Below are 19719 nucleotides of genomic sequence, written 5' to 3' on the forward strand. Positions count from 1 at the left end.
GAAACTAAATTGTTTCATCTGTAATTGGTTCTAATGGAGCGCTTAATCAGTGAAGAGAGCATTGATTGGGAGCTGTCCCGGTGTCAAGTGTTGTAAAGGTATGCCTTCACCTTTCAGTTGTGTGTTAAGATTTTTTTTTCTATGACTTGCAGATGTTTTTTCTGTATTATTAAGTTTAAAGCAGTCATGGCAATACCATAGAAAGTCTTCACTGATTAGATATCTCATAGTTACAGTTGTTGTTGACTGTGGTTTGCAGAAGGTTAATGAACTGTCGCTTCATAAATAAAGTCTCATATTGTGGAACAAGAAAACAACTTTCCTGAGGATTGTTAAAGTTAATCTTCTCTGTCTCATGGATTATGGTGATGTGATTAATATGCATGCATCTGCCTCTACTCTTAAGCCTTTTGGATGTTGTCTGTCACTCTGCCCTCAGGTTCATAACCGGTGATGTTTATAGCAACCTGTCACTGCACCATCGCCGCATTTTATACCAAAAGTTTGGGTGTTGATCTCCGTCTGAAAGACGTGAAAGACACTGTTTTGGTAATCTACAAGGCCTTAACTGGGAAGTTGCCATCTCATCTTATCTTATCTTATCCTATCATCACCATCTTGTTGCTGCTGTTTACATACACTCTGACACAGATTCAAAAGATCTGTGTTTTTGTATATTTTATATATAAATAATTGTAACTTTAACTAATAATAATAACTTTGTACTTTGTATATCACATCTATGCTAATTTGTCACACACCTTTTTTTCTTCTTTCTTTTTTTTACTTTTTTATTCTCCTGAATTTTTTCTTCACATTTTGAAGTTTTCACATTAAATTCACAAAAAAAAAATGCCTTTTTTATCACTTGGTTTCAAACAAGAAAACAATAAAATAAAATAACAATAATAAAAATGATAATAATAATAATAAATCACTTGGTTTCAGAAATGGAAATGGGTTTTTTTTCTCCTGAATTGTTTTTACTTCACGTCTTCACCGATGACAAAAAAATTTAAGGAATTTCAAAGAAAAATTATCCTGGTAAAACGGTTTCGAACAGATTTTATTCAATGGATCACCAGAAAAACAAATCCTCACTTGCCCCTCAGGGCTTTCGTAGTTATATGACTTTCCCAGACTACACTAACTGTGTGAGCACTAACTTGTCCATACTGATCACGTAACTAATTGCTAACCTATGTATGAAATAACCCAAATGGGACCATTTTGCCCCGATTCTTTATGAATGAAACACATAGACATGTTAAACTATAAACATAAACTAAACATTAACTAAAGTATGTTTATAAGGGTTTTCTATCCTGCTCTCAGTCTGTCTTTAACTCCAGAGCTCTTAATATTGAGGCAGGGCCACTCCAGCTCAGACAGATATGTACCAATTCAAGTGGAGAGATAGATTCAAAAGGTTTTTGAAGTGCAGTTTGGATGATTACACCTGTGGATTTCAATTCAGAATAAACCTGAAGAGCCTTTAAGGCAGTTTAAAATATATATTTTTTCAAAAAGATTTTTGATCTTTTCACCAAGGAGGCAGCGGAGAGAAATGGCTGTTTGAATAGTCCGTTCAGTTGCATCTCTGCAGGTACAAGCAAAGGGAGGTCATTCTTTCCTGAACCTCAAAGCCTTTATTTGCATAATTTCTAAAGTATATTAAGAATGATAAACCAGTATTACTTTTCAATCACGTACATGGTTGTTAAGGCACAGGATTTAGAGTGTTCACAGCCTCACAGCTAACTTAAAAAGTTCAATAAGAATCCAAGGTAACACACCGTATGTTGATGAAAATGTATTTTGTTATTCTGCCTCCAGTTTCCACCCACAGCTCAGCAAATGAAAGCCATTTTCTCTTTGGCTTTCTGTAATAGTTTCAATTCCCTTATAATTTCCCATAAAAGGTTTTGGGAAAGAACTTTGTAATTTGGTACTAATCGTAGGATAAAAACGGATTTCCATTTTCAATTATACCCCTGTTAATGTGCGTTTGAACACAGCCTCTGAAGTAGTCAACTACAGTGGAAACCTTTTCTCACTTTTTCTCCGATATTAAAGCGCCTGCTCTGACTCATGACAGACTCTCCATGATACACTTGTGATTAATTGTGATTAATTTTGGAGAGATGTGGATATTAAGAATTATTGACCCGTGAAATAAAGCATCGGTGGCTACTCCTTCTGCATTTTTTCTCTCAAAGTACCGACAATCTTATAGCCATAACTCTTCAATGACATATGAGCATTTGAGACAATGTGAATGTCCCAATCATGTAAATCAGCCGAGGATAGATAGTACATGGACTTTTATTTTGAAGCTCTCTCCTCATGTGTCATGTTTCAGTTTCCCCTTCCTATCTTTGTCTGTTTTCCCACCCTTTTTCTGTGTACACCTGTGTGTCATTAGTTGATCATCTCCTGTGTATTTAAGCCACTTTTTCCCCTCACTCTTCGTTGCCTCATCTGTTTTACCCCTGGCTGCATTTGCTTCTTGATTCTTCGTGTTATTCTGGTCTGTAGTTTGTACCTTGTTTTGCTCTTGGATTACTCCTGTTTTGTTTTCTGCCCTTTTGCTGCTCATATTTTGACATTTTGAATTTTTGGACTTCGTATTTTTGTAATTATACAATCAGCGTTTCAATCCATTTTTGTGTAACTCTGACACCAGTATGCCGAGACGTAAAACAGTATGAGAATTTGCAGTTGTGTATTTGTGTTGGTGTGCTCTGCACTTCCCTATCGAAAAGCAAACCTAATGAAATGTCAAGTTGCAAAGTAAAGAAATGTAATATTTCTGCAAACTATATGTTCATTTATTCTGGAGATTGGGTTAACAGGGCTGTGCCGGAAAGCAAGAAAGGTGGACCCAAATGCACAGACAGCAGGCAGGAAGTGCAATAGATGAGGTTTCAATTTGGATAAGAGCAAAACAAAGAACAGGCAAAGACGAAAGAACATCGGGGTAACAGGATCATGGAAATTAGTCATGGAAATGAAAAACAAAACAGATGATGATGATGATGGAACAAAAGACTGGACTGTGTGTGAGGTGCAGGAGGAGTGAGGTAGAGAAACTCAGGTGAGGGCAACGAATGGAAAAACACCAGAAAGAGGGAAGAGGCTGGAAAGACAGGAAATAGGGGAGGGCTTCTGAGGGAGATGAAGTGCAGGTGTGAAGGGGAAAGCAGATCGGGGGAGAACTCAGGTATCAGGGCTAATGAAACAAATACAAGACAGGTGTGGAGAGATAATCAGGCTGCTGAAGAAAACAGAAGCAAGCATAAATAAACCACAAAACCTAGAAAACACGCAAACTCCTCCAAACTTACTACACAACCATCTGCCACTTCACACCCTCGTTCTGTCATTTCATGCGCTGCAAAATTGTCGCTCAGCTGTTCTGTCAGATTTCTTTCTGGACTTCACTGTTGCTACAGCACTTTTAGCATTATTTCACCATGAACGAGACAAACAAAAATTAATAAAAAGTGAGAAAAAAAGTTGGAAATCAACCAAAAGTAAAGTATTCAAGAATGCCAAACTTATGAGCTTACAATAAAAATATAGCCCAGTATGAAATAGCCCAAATGGGACCGTGTTGCCCTGATTCTTTATGAATGAAAAACGTAGACATGAGATATTGAAGCCTCTTTAACTCATCTAATAACAGTCAATCTGTCCATAAACTAAACATTAACTAAAATATGTTTTTAAGGGTTTTCTATCCTGCTCTCAGTCTGTCTTTATCTGTCTCCGGTCTTTAACTCCAAATGTCATGTCATAACCCTGCACTGTCTACTTTAAGTGCTTCAGAAATAAACTGTGGCCCACCATTTTGTACTTACAGGAAGTGACAGGAGGTGTGCAGTATCAAAACACTGCCAGTTTTCAATCAAAATAAAAGCAGCAAATAAACCAAATGTTTTTATTTTTATTAAAAAATCCATTTAGTTATTGCCACTTCATGGCCTATGGTAGAGTCAAAAATTATGGCAGCAGGGTCACTTCAGTTTCAAGTGTTTCCAAAAGGGTTTGAAGGACTGATGGGATGATCACACCTGCGCCATTTCATAATAAAAAGCTGGAGAGGCTTGAGAGTGGAGTTTGAACATTAAAGGGCAGTTTAAAATGTTAAAAAATGATCTCTGATCTTTTCACAGACGAGGCGGTTTGTAAAGTAGAGCGAGGTAATGCTTTCCATTACCTCAAAGCTTTTTGTTCGCATAATTTGTTTGTATTTTAAGAACATAAATCATGTTTCATTTCACAGAATAGATGTAAATTGATCTACAAGTATTACGTTGTACAATACATAGTGTACAAATATGGAGCCACTGCTTCCAGCCTTTTAAACTGCAACTTGTGTGATTGTCGTGCGTTAGACCTCACTTGGAGGGGGTCGTAACAACAGCCAACTTAAGAAGTTCACTGCTGCTCAAACGTTGTATGAAGAGCTCTCAATTCAAGGCAACATATCAAACATTGTTGAGAATTCATTATGTTGCTCAGCCTCGAGTTTCCACCCACAACTCTGAAAAAATCAAAGCTGCTTTTTCTCTTGTTGCTTGGATATTACCTCCATCCAAAAACTCTATAATAATCTATTGCTCCTTTATTGTTTCTCAAGCTGTCAATATTGGTGTCAAAGCGCAGTCAACACTGTTTGTTTTAATTTTTTTCTATCAGCTGTGAGCAAATCCTTCATTTCCATACTGTGCGCAGCAGTGTTGAACACTCAACAATTGAATAATTAGCCTGATGGCACCGTCAAGTATCCTCAATTTTGCAATTCTGTCATTGTGAGCAGAGTACAAAACCTTTGCTGTGACACTGGATCACAGCAGGACAATCAGAACACAAACGTAGAGGCTGGAAAGAGATGCAGGTTTTCACAAAATGCTGCAGGTGTGTCAATGAAAAACTGCGGGCTCCAGGGTGTTTGGAGGATTTTCTAAACCTGCGTGATGACATGAAACGTGCCCAGCTGTCAGGCATTGAACCTGTCGAGGACCACCTCCTGCGGTCTCTGTCTTTGGAGGATTATCAAGAGGTTTTTTGTGTTGTTACAGTGCAGCTGTTAGAAGAACAGCACATCATTTAAGTATCAGAGATGTCCTTCATACCTGAAGTATCCGATGATGAAGATGGCCACCAGCAGAGAGCTGAAGGACACGGCGTAGCCAACGGTGTACATGACGTACAGCCGCTCGAAGAATTCTTGCTGTGAACAGAGAAAGATAGAGAGAAATGTTTGATATTAAAGATGAGAAAAGAAAGAAAGAAAAGAAATTCAAGCTCCTTGATATTTACAATATTAATGTAAGTAGTAACACAAACTCAGAAATATTTATTTTTTCCATAACTGAATAAACAATCTGTTCTCAGAGGAAAATAAGGTCCCCAGAACACTGTTTGAAGCTAGAAAGGTGGCAGGGTCTGCCACATATAAACAAAGTGAAACAGCATGAAGTTGTGTTGTCCTTTAAGGTCAGTTTGTTTATTCAGTTTATTCAGTAATGAAATGAAGAGAGTTTGTTTATTTAGTTTGTTTAGGCGGAAAAAAATGAAGATCTTTCTCTTCTGATTAAAATTTCTACCCCTAAATGACATCATGCACTTTTAAAGCTGCTGCAAGTGATTTTGTAAAATGAAGATAAGATAACTCTATATTCCAACAGTAATAAATGAGAGTTTGCTCAGACTTGTTTTTCTTTTCTTCTTTCTACTTTTAATTGTTAAAAAGCCTCCTGTGGACAGCTGTTGCAAATTAGCATTTTGCTATAAACACTTCTGGTGCCTTTATATATTTATTTATCGATCCAGCTTATCTCTCAGAGGCAGAGAGTGTATATTAATCATTATTACTGTAAATGTGCCAGAATCAGCCAAGAGGCTGGTTTTCGCCTCCAGGCCACGTTCTGCCTGATTGAATGTTGCAGCAACAATGTTCCTCCTGTTATGTCCGTGTCAAAAAACTATCAAACCATCAGAAATCACGATCCAGTTTCTCAAGATTATCCACAGACCTTTATAGCCGGCAGGTGTAGTTTGGTAGAAAGAAAATACTGCTCACAATAAGCTCTGTGGAGACGCTGCAGTCGAGTTTTTTAGGCGCATTGAGCACAACAGGCTGAGTGTGGTCTAGGTCCATTACATTCGAGAGAACATTTCTACAGCTGATATCTCTGAAGCTTTACAACTCCATCGCCCACCAAAACAAGCCCGCCTACTTTGTGGTAAAAACAGATTTTCAGGAAAAATCAATGACTCCCAGCTGCTTGGCTACATCAGGCGCTCCGATGAGAACATAGCAGCCGTCACCACTGATGTGTCAGGGCTCTAATTATTCAGTATTTGCATGCTGATACGAGCTGAGGAAGATGATGAAGATGATACAGCTGCACCGATAATTAATGTTAAAACTGACGTTCATGCCGCTGTGTAGCCTGCACATGTGCCAAATTAAAGACCTGATCCGAAAAAATCCACTCCCAGATCATCTCACTGTCAGTGTGTGTTTTCGTCCGAAGTTAATCCGAACAGGAGAAAGTAGATTCATAAAGTCTTAGCAGGTAACTTGCAGGCTTACATCCTTAATCTCTGACGAATACTGGAGACAACACCAGGGATTTTAACAAACACTTTAAATCTTGTCTGGAATCTAAGATGACGTACTGTCAGGCATTAGTCAGACCCAAAGGAGCCAAAAGATTCAGTTAATAACAGGCAAAAGATGGCTACAGCTCTACACCTGGTATGTTTTCATTTCACGCAGAGCAGAGGTCAAAAAGTCTCTTAGGTGATTTGGTTCCTTGGATGAATACTTTGACTTTCAAAAAAACATGATTCATTCTTAAAAGCCAAGGAGACGAAAATATGCCAACATATCTTTTACTGTGTCTAAAGACTGAGCATGACGATGGTAACACAAAAAAATAACTCCTGCACTTCAGGGTTGGACAGTGGGACGGCTCTAAGCCCTTGAGAACATGCCTCACAGTGTGTGAGTCTGTGTGTGTGGACAATGTGACTGTTTGAAGACCAGTTCTGATCAACAACGGATCAAATGATGATACCCAGCAGGCAGCTGTTTCTCAGATAAACCCACATCAGGCAGACAAAGTTAGCAACAGGCCAGTCAACATTATGGAGCACCGAGTAGCTACAGTACATAGCCAGATAATTCCCAGTTGGTGGAGACCAAAGGAGAGCTACAAACGATGAATGTTTGACTTACATTTGGCCAAATGGAAGGAAACACGACTGAATACTTGATAGGTGTGTAAACAAGCAACGTTTGCTAACAAACCAACTCGTGTAGATGACAGTGTATCATTGTTTCATGTGTCCACAGCCAACAAAGCACTAATGAGTGTTTACTCTTTGTGAAAGCTCTTCAGCTCGTCGGTTAGAGCAAAGCTGTTTCTGGCTTTTCTGGAAATGGATGACTTCAGAGCATTCATTTTTATGACCTGCCTGCCGAGGATGACATAAGGGGGTAAACGAGCATGTTTTCACAGAGCGGTGGCGTCCGTGAGCTGTTCGGAGATGATTACAGAGGTAGGAAATACAGATATATACGAAGTGAAAGGGTACTGCTGTTTTATAGCAGAGCAAGAGCTGCTCCTTTCTTGGACAGACGTGGAAGAAATGAGCAATGAGATGTGAGTGTGACCTCCTGTGACAGACGCTCAGCTGCCACCTTCCCCCCCTGTTCTGATGGCTTTGACTGCAAACATACGCATGTGAGTAACACTGGATTAGCCGTTTAACCAAGTAAGGTGCTGTGTAAATATCTGACAGTCAGACTCACTCTCCCTTCCTCATCATTGGGCTGGAGGAAGCGCAGACACTCGGTGTAGTTGGTCCACGTTTTGTTCCAGCGATCCACAAACACCCAGGATCCGTTCACGTCACACTTCCTGTAAGCGTGACCTGCAAACACATACTTTCACATGATTTACATTATATTTAAAAACGAAACTTTGGTCATGATTCAAACATTTCATGTGACATTTCCATCAGCCTTGATATTTTAAAGGCCCTGTTCTTCCATGGTTAACCTGCACATGTGAATTTTATCATTTTTAGCTAATTAGACCTTGTAGACCACAGCGTTATCATCCTTACAGGCCTTTCTAACAGGCAAAGAAAAGCACAGATATGAATGAAAAAATCATCGATGCCTGAATGTCATTAAGTGGAGACACTCGAACACGACAGAGCCTTCATTAGTGTTATTAGTAATACTAAAAATGTTAGAAATATTTAGTGAAGTTGGCCGATTAGTGTGTGAAGTGAAGTGAGATATTATAACTATCACTCATCTTCAGCCTTAGAAGTCTAAAGGTAATTTTATTACAATACATCGACAGCGTCAACTGCCTGAATTTATCCCTACAGTTAAAGTCCTCGCAGTCGTCCAGGTCTCAGTGTTGGTGAGGGTACATCTGGTACGAAAAAATAAAGAAAGAAAAGAAAACAAGTGTTAACCTTTGTGATTGAAGTCATAGATGTAAGCCGGGCAGGGGACCTTGGTAACGAGCCCAGGGGAACCATGGGGCCAACAAATAAGACCATCCCAGTCTGGAGGACACGTTTCATCTACAGCCAGAAGAGAAAGAGGAAGTCAACGTACAGAACATGTGCCGGCATCTGTATTATTTTCATTTGATCCACAGCCTATTTAAAAAATCTGTACAGTAGTCAACGAGGACGGACAACTAGATGTTTGGTCCCTTTTGAATTGTGCCATGAATCACACCTCATGTTGTTTGTCGATTTAAAAGAAACTTTTCAAAGTCAACGAGGTCGCAGTTTGTAGTGAAAACAGTAAAACACCATCTAGTTTTGTGTTAAACCGCTCAGTGAGCTACATCGTCTCGCTCAACACACGCTCAAAACAAGCTGTAATGATCGGCCCCCCATCCTGTTTCTTTACTGTTATTTTTAGTCTGTCGATGTGGACACAGTCACTCGTAGGACCAGCATGCGGGCAGTAAAGCAGCTTCTCCTCCTGCTGTTGCTGCACAGTAAAACCTCCTCCAAGCTGTCAAATTTCTTCCACAAGCGACTAGTTTTACTCTCTAGTGAACCGAGGTCGCTTTCAAATTGTCTGATTACAAAAACACATGAAATTATGTCAATTAGATCAACTTCATTGTGAAAAATAATATCAATGATTATGGAGAGCAGGGGGCGACGGATCAGAGCTTTACATGCTGAGAGGAAAGATGAGTCCGTCTCACTCATGTCCACGAGGTTAACGGTGTAATGCACAGTTTTGCAGTTTGCCTACGGAAAAAAGGAGGGATTGAACAATTTCTCATTGTTTTTACGTTGTTGGTTTATGAAACTCTTTGAGATTGCAGAGAAATATTGGGTCCTGTGACTCTGGTAAATGTCTGGTAGAGTTTTCAGAGTTTAAATTACCAAATGTCGACTACGGTGAATTTAATTGTCTTAATTAGACACATTGTCTTTGATGAGAATCTCTCGACAACCCAATTTACTCGAAAATTAGCTCTGTAAACTCGCAACATTTGTTTTTAAAATCCATTGACCAGATGTTAGAGAGTGCTCCACTGATTTTTATCTAAATCAGTGGAGCACTTGAAGTTGTTTCTTAAAGGTAATGAATTTAGTGGAATGAGTCTAATCTGACTTTATTTGTTTCTTTGCCCTCTGCCAACAACAGCTATTAACAGAAAAACAATGGATGTCAGAGGACTGCATTGTGTGGGATGTATACAAAACTAAAATACAACTTTAAATCAACACTCCTGCTGATTCATCGCCTCTCTGCTCTCGCCACAAAATGACTACACTTGCATATGCAAAACATTTTAAAGTGCTGTAAAAACTTTCAGAGCCGTTCAATGAAGTCACATAATCCACCTTACGTCAGCGCTCGACAACAAACCTGTCGAACACATAAATATTAATCTGTCGAAAAGGCTCCATTCGACGGGGGAAATTGCTCAGACTCTTGCCCACTGCTGTGATAATAACGCACTGCGCTTTAGAGGTTTGAAGTCTAAAGCAGTTAAAGTGAGAACAGTTTCGGGCTTAATGTGTTTTGTGACGGGAAGTTATCGCAATTTCTCTTGATCCCACACAGAAATCGTGCTTCAGGCCACGTCAGATTTTTCAGCTGACCGTCCACCGAACACTTCTCCCTAACAGTGACTGTCCGCAGCCTACACAAAGTTCACATTGCAGCATGCAACAGCGAGGAGGGACTTGATTTTACAGTAGCTACTGTATCAGCACTGAATGATTTCTTGCTATTGAGCCGTAGCTACATTAAAGTCGAGCTGAAACAGAAGGCGGAGTGATATTGTGAGTTACGCCTCTAACCGCCTCTGTCTGACCCGAATCACAAGGAGGACACAGTCGATTATGTGATCAGAGGGCTCGCCAAACAAGAGGAGGACCTAACGCAGCATCTGAGACCCAAGTCCGCCAATTTGGCAACAGGGAAAACAGTAGCACAGTAGTGGTTTTCTTGCTGGGGTTAGCTCCTGGTAATCAGCTACTTAGTTCCACAACAAAACGAGCCAGCTGGAAACTGTCTAACAGCAGCTGGACTCTGTAAACCACCTGGAAATCAAATTCCCTGGCCCGGTACAGTTAGCCACTGTTAGCGGTTACTTTAGCAACAAGTAAAGCCATCTGTTAATCAGCAAACGCTGTAAATCAGCCAGGGGTTCAGGCAGAGCAGCTGGAGGACATTAGAGGGAAAACCAGAAAACATTGTCCCCATAAAATATGATCCATTATCACCCAGATCAGTGAATACAGCTCCAAAGTTGGGTTTTTGTACAGTAATCCAAAAGGCCCGGCCCCCAGAAACGCTCCTTTTTTTATCCAAGGCAGTTTCCAAAGAAGAAAAAATGAAGAGAGCTTTTATTGGATGCGAAATTAGTAAACGTCCCTGAGAGCAAGATGACTCAACACTTTCTATGTTTTCCAGGACGAGTAGGAACTCTGGGGGAACGACTTTGTTGGTCATCGCTGGTGTGGATACTAGTGCATACGTGAAACACAGAGCTGCACGTTTGATAAAAACTTAAACATAGATTTTGAATTCATGAAAAAAAGCCCAAGATCAGAGGCAAATCGGCGCTCACTCCTGTGTGAACTGTTCAGTAACGCATTTGCTGACGTATCACCAACGCTCACTGGATATCAAGCAGGCTAAATATCTGGTTGAGTCACCAACAGTTCAGGGTTCCTTCCTCTCTTATCTCTCATCCCCTCCTCTCCTCTGCTATCATGCTCGGTAGCTGTCTGAACCAGCTTTATCATGCATCTATTTGTATGGAGCGGGCACAATAATAACCTTCAGTTTCTATCAGAAAACGTACACACATGCTGCACACTAACCACAATTCGAGCCGGCGGTTTCACGTTTTCAGTGCAGAATTAATCCTGGCTGCCCGGTCATCCTAATTCATTCTCTCACACATGTTCCCTTTCGTCACATCTCACAAGTGTGATATTATAATGGGTGTTCCTCTGCCGCTGATCCTTCATGTGGTGTGCAAACCGCAACGACTGTGACACTTCTGGATAACAAGACAGAAACTTGTGCGGCGATCCGACCGCTTTGAAAGTCGTGGAGCGTGGCCAAGGCATTAGGGATCTTTCTAAAGCAGGTCAGGCCTGGCAAACTTTGAATTTGAGGCCATGTTTGAAGTGTTGCGAGTGGACGTTCGGTACCTGCGGACCCTGGGTCAATGTTGGAGAGGTTCTCGTAGCACTGCAGTTTGATTTCGTAAAGGATGTACATCTGCTCCTGTGCAGAGAGAGGACCATCAAACCCCATCTGTGGAGCACAACAAACAAGATCAGATCTGTCAGAGCGCTGGTCCTGAGTCTATACAGTGTGTGTGTGTGTGTGTGTGTGTGTGTGTGTGTGTGTGTGTGTGTGTGTGTGTGTGTGTGTGTGTGTGTGAGAATCTTTTTGTTTATTTGCTTTAAGAACATTTGGGACATCTTGCCACATACCGTCTGTTTTGGCTACAAAGCGGAGGAAAGTCAACAAACACAACAAACAGAAAGCAAAAAGAGATTTTAAAGCACATATTTCTATTTTTTATACATTTAGTCTCGTGGATATGGAGAAATTCAGGTCTAAATATAAAAGTCTGTATATTTTACCATTACAAAGAGGATTATTCATGCATTCACTTAATGTTTGCTCAATTACATTCAAAGCACGTCAGCGTCTGGCACATTCTGACCTCTTGTGTGTAATATTGTTTTCTGCTGTGTAATGAGGATTAGAGTCTCCCAGAGCTGCTCGTGTGGCTATAGGCTTTAGTCTTGATCCATTACAGAGAGCAATCAGGCAAAGCCTAATTAATTATTTAGGAAGATGCACGGCAGGACAAGCTAAAGACCCATACTATTGGTCTGCTGACACAAGCTAACTTTACTAACATTTCTCTGCACTACCACACTTTTTATGAACACCTTTAATTCCTTTCACACACAGTATATATTGTTTTTCTTTTAATTGAGCTCTATTCAAGATCTTTCCACTAAGTTATTTCAGTCAGTGGATGTGAACAGTTTGAGGTTTGACAAAGTTTTAGTTAGTTTTGCTTCCTTTACAAGGTTGACCAGAAAAAATGTTGGCATTGTGCGTTTCTGCAAACCACACATACATTTAGTTTGTACATTTCACACGTATCAATACACGTCTCCTCACTCCTGACCAGTCGGGTGAGTTCAGAAACTTACATCACTTTACCGTAATGAAAGCCAGAAAACCAGGAAGAGACACCACTTATGACATAACGTGAAATGACGGTATCCAAAATCTCACACGGTTTATAGTCTCATATCACGATAACAATATATATCGTAAATATTGCCCAGCCCTACTAATCAGTCACCAAATAAAAAACAACACTGCTTCATTACCAGGTCACTAGCGGTGTTTTATAAGCAAACATTAGCGACCCCTGCTGATATTAGTGGATCGGTACCAACTGCACCAACATCACTGCTGGACTTGACTTACATTTCGGGTGTAATGTGCCATCAAAGGGGAAAATGCAACATGGACATACGTCAAAATGCGGGACTGTCTTGCACAAATCAGCAATAACAATAGCTATGAGAAATCAGCAAACTATTCGCGACCTCATGCTTGTTAAAGAAAAGAAAAAGGACACAAGCATTGGGACACCTTACCATGAGACGCGAACACACAAAATAGAGGGTTAACATCATCATAACATAACGCACGTAAAATTTTCTGTTACATATCCAACATTTATTATGGTCATCGTGTTGGGATTTTCGTAATTCACAAACTTTATTCAGTTGTGTGATGAAGCCGACTCCAGTTAGGAGACACTGTCGCTGCCACTCATCCAAGAAGCCTCCTCACTTGTTAGGGGTGTCTCCACCATTTTTACCTTGCTCACAGCTGGAGGTCAGATGAGGGTCGGTTCTGTCACTGTGCAGTCACTTGACTCAAAGTGTGAAGTGCCATTAAATTGCCTGAGAGGAGCTATCGTGCAACAAAAAAAAAAAAAAAGAGAGAACACCGCCATCTGTCAAACGAGCTGACAGGAGAGAAGGAGAAAGGGCATCTGTTTAGCCTTATTTTAAATTCAACTCAGTACACAGTGTGCTGCTGTATCCAAAACACTGTGAGGAGCCAGAAAGATCCCAAATTCAAAGTGTGGAAAAATCTCTTGGGCAAATCATAATATTTGATTTTGAACAAGTGCCTTCATCTTTGTTTCCTTTTGAGAGTAACTGTGTCGTTGAAACCACAGAAGAAGTCGTGTAGTAAAATGGCATAATTTCTGCTTCCAGGCTAAACCGTCAAGCCTCAGTTTAGGCTGACAGAGTTTGCCAAAATTTTCTCATAGTCGGAGCCAGAGCAGGATTAGAGCTCTGATCATACACCTTAGGGTTTCCCCGTCCCTGAATCTCCATTTAGAAAGGCATCCTGTATGTGAGGACTCATGGTCCAATCTATAGCTGCAGAAACGCAGCCTGAGAGTCTCACACAACCAATATAAAAACTCTACTGAATTCAATCATCTTTCTGACCCCATTATAACTGTTTTATATTGCTTCTGTGTCGTGACTGACGTTAACCCTTAAAGACTGCATGAAAGACGTCAAATTGCATAAAATCAGCTTTAATACGAACATGTTTTTATTAAATAACAGGTGAGAATGCAAAGGCAGGATGAAACTGGTCATATAATTGTTCTTTAACCTTAAACCAAACTATGGTTTTAAAATAACGACATAATCTGCATTTAGATTGGTCCCCTATAAACACTGCCATTACCGTGCAATCCAACCATGTAATTTTGTCTGCCAAGAAATCTCTGGGGAAAACGAAAGCTGAGTGGCAGTTCAGAGCTTCTATCTGCTGTAGTGTCTATATCATAGATTAGGTGATTGAGGTGGGGGGTCCAAGGTCACGTCAGCAGCTTATCTTAGTTTTTTATTATTAGCAGTAAACACAAAGTAAAGACAGGAGGGAATTAAAGTTTACCCTAGGGTTTGGGATCAGGGATCACCACTGTCATGAGGATTCATCATCCGGGAGAGATTTCCAAACTTTTCAGACCATGCTAACTATATACCAAACCAAATTTCCCAAGCATCACCAACTGCAAATTGGGGTGTGAATCTTTGGCAATCTCGTGATCGATTCAGATTTCGGTTCTTGGCTAAGCATAGTTACATTATTTCAAAATGTGAAACAACAGTTAATGGTCAGCGTACCACCAGGTGGAGCTCATGTTCCACTGGTGGTGAATCGCTGATCTCGCTACAATGAGTTCACTACATTTCTGGCTGAATAGAAGTTGTCGGGAGATTGTAGCGCATTATCCCACCAGAGCAGCTACACACCTCTTTTTAGGAATGATTTAGAGTCGTCCTCTTCCTTATTGAAGAGTTGAATAACCTCCTTATATCAGTGATCATCTTTCATTTGAAGTCTTGGCATCAACAGGATCCATGTCTGTTGAATTCTCCTTTCATTCACATTTTTTTCACTTCTTGGTGAAAACTGTTGTAGAAACCCTTCAACTGTGTAAAAACCCTGAGATTCAATTATTAGATGTGAAGGCTCGTTTCTTATCTCAAGAAGCAATTTAAGACCTGAAGGTTTTTTTTTTTTTTGTTGGAGGGTGTCTAAGTTTTACCCTTGATTTTCTAACCATGATTCATACTTGAGTTATTTCTTTTTTCCCTTTTTCCTTTGTGAATTGTGTCGAAAACAATTTATTTTCTTTCTCAGACCTATCTGGCGTTGGGTGTTACCTAACTGCTAAAATCCAGGTCACTTTCTCACGACTCTCCCTTGTTGCCACAGATGAGAGAAATAAGCATGTGCCACCACTGCCAGATCTGTACTATCAGGTCATTTAACAGATGAGGACATGTTAACAAACAAGAGAAAGTACTTTTCTGTTTATTACCACATTCAGACTTTATAATTGTCTCTAAGGTGCAGGCTAAATGTTTTCAATAACTCTTCCTCTTGTCTGTCGAGACAGCAATCATTCTGGTTATTTCACTTCTGTACACGTACTTAAAAGTTAAATGAAGACGTCACAATGGATTCATATGTTCATAACCTGTTCACCTAAGAGAACAGTGTATTTATAGGACCAAGTCAAGTTCATAGAGCCATGTAAAGATTAGGTTTGTGACAGATCATTAGGCACATAAATCAGGCAGACTGAATGTCTTTCATGAACTGTAGTCTAAAGCTAATCACACATGGGACACATTGAACACAAACCGCTCTCCAGGATCAAAGCGTGTGCTCTGAACACCCACCATCAACCCTAACCATCTCCCTGTGCAGCGAACACAACACTTAATCAACTGGAGAAACTGCGGTTGGTGAACACGATCCAGGCAGCAACTGCTTTTTCCTCCAGAAACTATGAGCAAAACAATATAAAAGGTACATTTTTAAGAGATGGTCTTACCTAATGAGATAATTAGAGAGGAGGAGGGGAAGAAAAAACAAGGAGTAAAGTTTTCATTACAGAGATAAACAGCCGCCTGTTGCTTTGTTACAGTTATCCCTAATGTGCCGTCATAGAAAACAAAAGCGCTCATTTTTTTTCTGCAGTAATTCACCAGCCTCGCCTACCGATCATGAAACCACATTTGTTAACTGAGCTTTTACCCGACAAGTCCACGTTAATGCTCGAAAGCTGTCTCCGTTTATCATAGATGATGAGTTAGCCACTTTTCACTTCTTAGTTTTAACTTATTTCCATTTTCTAAGTCTGATCTAAATTGTTTTCTCTCCTGTGTTCATTCCTCGAGAGATCCTGCTGTGAAAAGAGACATGACTTGGAAAGACGAGTGTTTGAATGAAAGATGCAGGGACAGAAACTTCCTTCAGATCATGTGTGTAATGATTCAAAGGATAAAGACAGTTTTCCAGTTCTCTGGTAACTACTACTGTCGGTGTTATAATGGCATTGTGAACAAAACATAAGAAACCACAAAAGTACTGTACTCTAATTGCTGCAACTGAAAGTAACCATTATAACCATTAACTATGATGTAACATGAAAAGGCTCACATATCAGAATGAGGCCACTGAATGTCACTGCTCGATCCGTCATGCTGATAAAACACAAAATTGCTCCCACACACATTAGAGTCTGTTTAGAGTGGATGATAAAAGTAAAACTCTCCTGGAAGGAGACATGAATGCTTTGATCCCTGAGGTGGCGGTGCACCGCAGCCTCTGGTGGTCACAATGAGTATCACAAAAGGAAACACTGAAAAATGCGCCTAACGGAAAAAAAATGGTTAGACTTAGAGAAAACTTAGCTCATACCTAGAACACTTAGATCAGAATAAGAGAAAATTTAGATCAGACTGAGAGAAAACATAAATCAGAGTTAGAGAAAGCTTAGATCAGACTCGGAGAAAACTCAGATCATACTCGGAGAAAACTCAGATCATACTCGGAGAAACTCAGATCAGACTCGGAGAAAAATTAGATCAGAGTTAGCGAAAATTTAGATCAGATTTAGGGAAAACTTTAAACAGACTTAGAGAAAACTTAGCCCAGAGTTAGAGAAAGTTTAGATCATACTTGGAGAAATCTTAGATCAGAAAGTAGCATTGGTTGCAGTATCTGTGTGTTTTCAATGAACTCCAACACATATTTCAGGCAACATTTGATGTGATGCCAGAGCCATGATTTATGGACAGTAATCAAAGGGTCACACTGAATGTGTTAACTCCACACATGCCTGCCTCTAATACATGTACTGATAGCCTTTAGGCACATAAAAAAATACTCTGCCTTCAAATGTTATAAAAAACTGATTTTTCTTCTCCACAAAAAATGTGAGTGGAAATGACTTAAAAGCTTGTTTCTTCTCCCCCACTGGTGGTTTCAGGAACTTTTCATATGCATATATTAAGACGTATGCAGGCAAACCTCAGATATGATATGAATGAAGAGAGCAGATAAGGTGCTGCCTTTGACCATGTGTGTTTCATTTGCACATGTACATTCTGGAGGCAACTCTTTCGTGCAGGATCAGGAGGAGCTTTTTATCAGGCGACAGGTCTTTGAAAAGGAAGAAGAACATGTGGAATAAGAAGGAGATCTCTGGTTGTGTATTTGAATCACTGGAGGCAATTCATCAGATTACATGCATCCTCCTCTGGAGCCACAAAAGGCTTTATACCAAAGTTACGTAAGTGTGTCCAAGCGACTCCTAAAGGAACATTGTAAGAACAGATATGTCACGCTATCGGTCGGGCAGAATAAAATAAAGAAGCTCCTTCCATCAAAGAAAACATGGATTGAATCAGAATTAAGTGTGATCATGAGGGTAAAGCCCACCTCACCAGAGGGATTTGAACAGATTGTTGAACCAAGTTTGTCTTTAGATTAGATTAAAGTACAGAATCAGACAGTCTCACACTATTTTTACTCACGCTTAACTGACTAGAAAAAACAGCTTATTCAAAAACCACTCATTATTCCATAAATTGCAGGTTGCATGGCAGCACATGCAGTTGTTGTCAGTCTTTGCAGGGATTTTTTTTTTTTTTTTACTCCGTATCCCATTCATTCATGATTTTAGCAGTCCTGGAGCTGAAGGCGCTGTCCGTGGTGCTGATAGCACAGGACGACTCCTTTCACTCTATTCTGAGCAACTGAGTCATTCACCAGTCAGGCACTAATAACCCTGTCAGCCACCTGAATCACTTGCCAGATTTTTCCTGGCTCATCTTAAGCTGCAGCTCAGCGCTGCCAACACTCAAAACCTACAATTTGAAATGTGAGATTGTGTCATTCAGCTGAGCTCTTTCGAGAGGGTTGGCACCAGATATCACCTCACTTATTAACTAAATTAGAAAACACTGAATGTGAACTAAATTGGCAGATGATGGTGAGTGAAGCAGCTACTTAAATCAAGAACAAACAGCTCCTGGAAAGTCAAGAAGCGCAGAGACGATTCAACAGCTTAGCTGTTACAGAGCTGCAGAAACAGACAGCCAGCTTCAGCTGTCAGACAATACTACAAGAGCAGATGACTGTAATTTTCCTGTGCTTGTATCAAGAGGGTAAATACGCTGAGTAACACTGTAATATTAAGGAAAGAAAAGATGGAGAGCTGCACCTTCTACCTGGAGCGTAAAGTGAGCTTTGACTGAGTGAGCTTTTCAGCAGGGGATCCTTCAAAAATGATATCAAGCTGCTCTGTTTTAGTCCATCTTAGTCAGCAGGCAGGAGGGGATTTTTATGAAAGGGATTCACAATAGGGATTTTTTTTCAGCCCATACAGCCATCGATAATTACCTGACTCTCATGGCCGATACTGATAAAATAACCGATAATAGAAACCAACATTTTTATGTTTTTTTATGCACACCAGAGTGCAAGAAAGGCTGAGATGTAGTGAGCAAAGATGGTTTATGCTTAAACTTAAAGACTTTTTCCCTCCTGTTGTGTTTTTCTTATAAGAAAAACATTTTCTCTGTTTATTGGCTGCTCACCATACCACTTTAAAAAGGTGCATACCACCACCATTGAGCAGATAATCTATCTGTCCGATATATATCGTGCATCCCTAATCTTTTATAATGCACAAATGTAAATTCAGCAGCAAAAAATAGCGATTTTTAAAGTGCATAATGTTTCCTTACCTGTGCGTCAACCGAAGTCCAGCATGAGAAAAAGTTGAAGACTAAAATCCACATGAACAAGTTCATAGTTCGTTGGTGTGCCTTCATCTCCAGCAGCACCTTTTATTTGAGTTCAAGCAGCCTCACACTCGAGGGGAATATCTCCTTGAGTGACAGCTCCACATTATTGGAAAGTTTCTGTGCTCCAAAGCTGAGCCGCAGGAAGGACGCGGCGGTCATCGTATCACAAATCCCACGTGTTGTTTCCATCCAAGAGGCTCTCAGAAAGCAGCAACCGTGTGTTCGCTTCCTCTGCTGCAGGAGGGAGAGTCCTGAATCCACCGTAGCGCAGGAGATCCCCGTCAGTCTGGGATGTGTTTCGCAGTGAAGGCAACAAATGACGGCCGACAGGGGCGCGTTTGGAGGAGAAGCGCGCTCCACGTGTCTGAAGTGTCACAATGAAGCAAGCCCGTGCGCACTCTCTACCACAGAGTTGGACGGTGCGTAAAAGCTGCCTCAAAGCTGCTCCTA

General features: G+C 40.4%; 1 protein-coding gene across 1 annotated transcript in view; it reads right to left on the bottom strand.

The window, feature by feature from the left end:
- The window catches only part of pth2ra (parathyroid hormone 2 receptor a), a 61188-nt gene extending 41814 nt beyond the window's left edge, over positions 1-19374 (bottom strand). Inside the window, exons 1-5 of the mRNA XM_084361857.1 lie at positions 19210-19374; positions 11743-11848; positions 8512-8622; positions 7832-7953; positions 5142-5239 (exon numbers count right to left, since the gene is read on the bottom strand). Coding sequence (XP_084217983.1) covers positions 5142-5239; positions 7832-7953; positions 8512-8622; positions 11743-11848; positions 19210-19296 — 524 coding nt within the window. The 5' untranslated portion in view covers positions 19297-19374. The remainder of the gene's footprint in view (positions 1-5141; positions 5240-7831; positions 7954-8511; positions 8623-11742; positions 11849-19209) is intronic.
- Between the last annotated feature and the right edge of the window lie 345 nt (positions 19375-19719).

The sequence above is a fragment of the Pagrus pagrus genome (genome assembly GCF_965226575.1).
Source record: "Pagrus pagrus genome assembly, chromosome: 9".
NCBI classification, from domain to species: Eukaryota; Metazoa; Chordata; class Actinopteri; order Spariformes; family Sparidae; genus Pagrus; species Pagrus pagrus.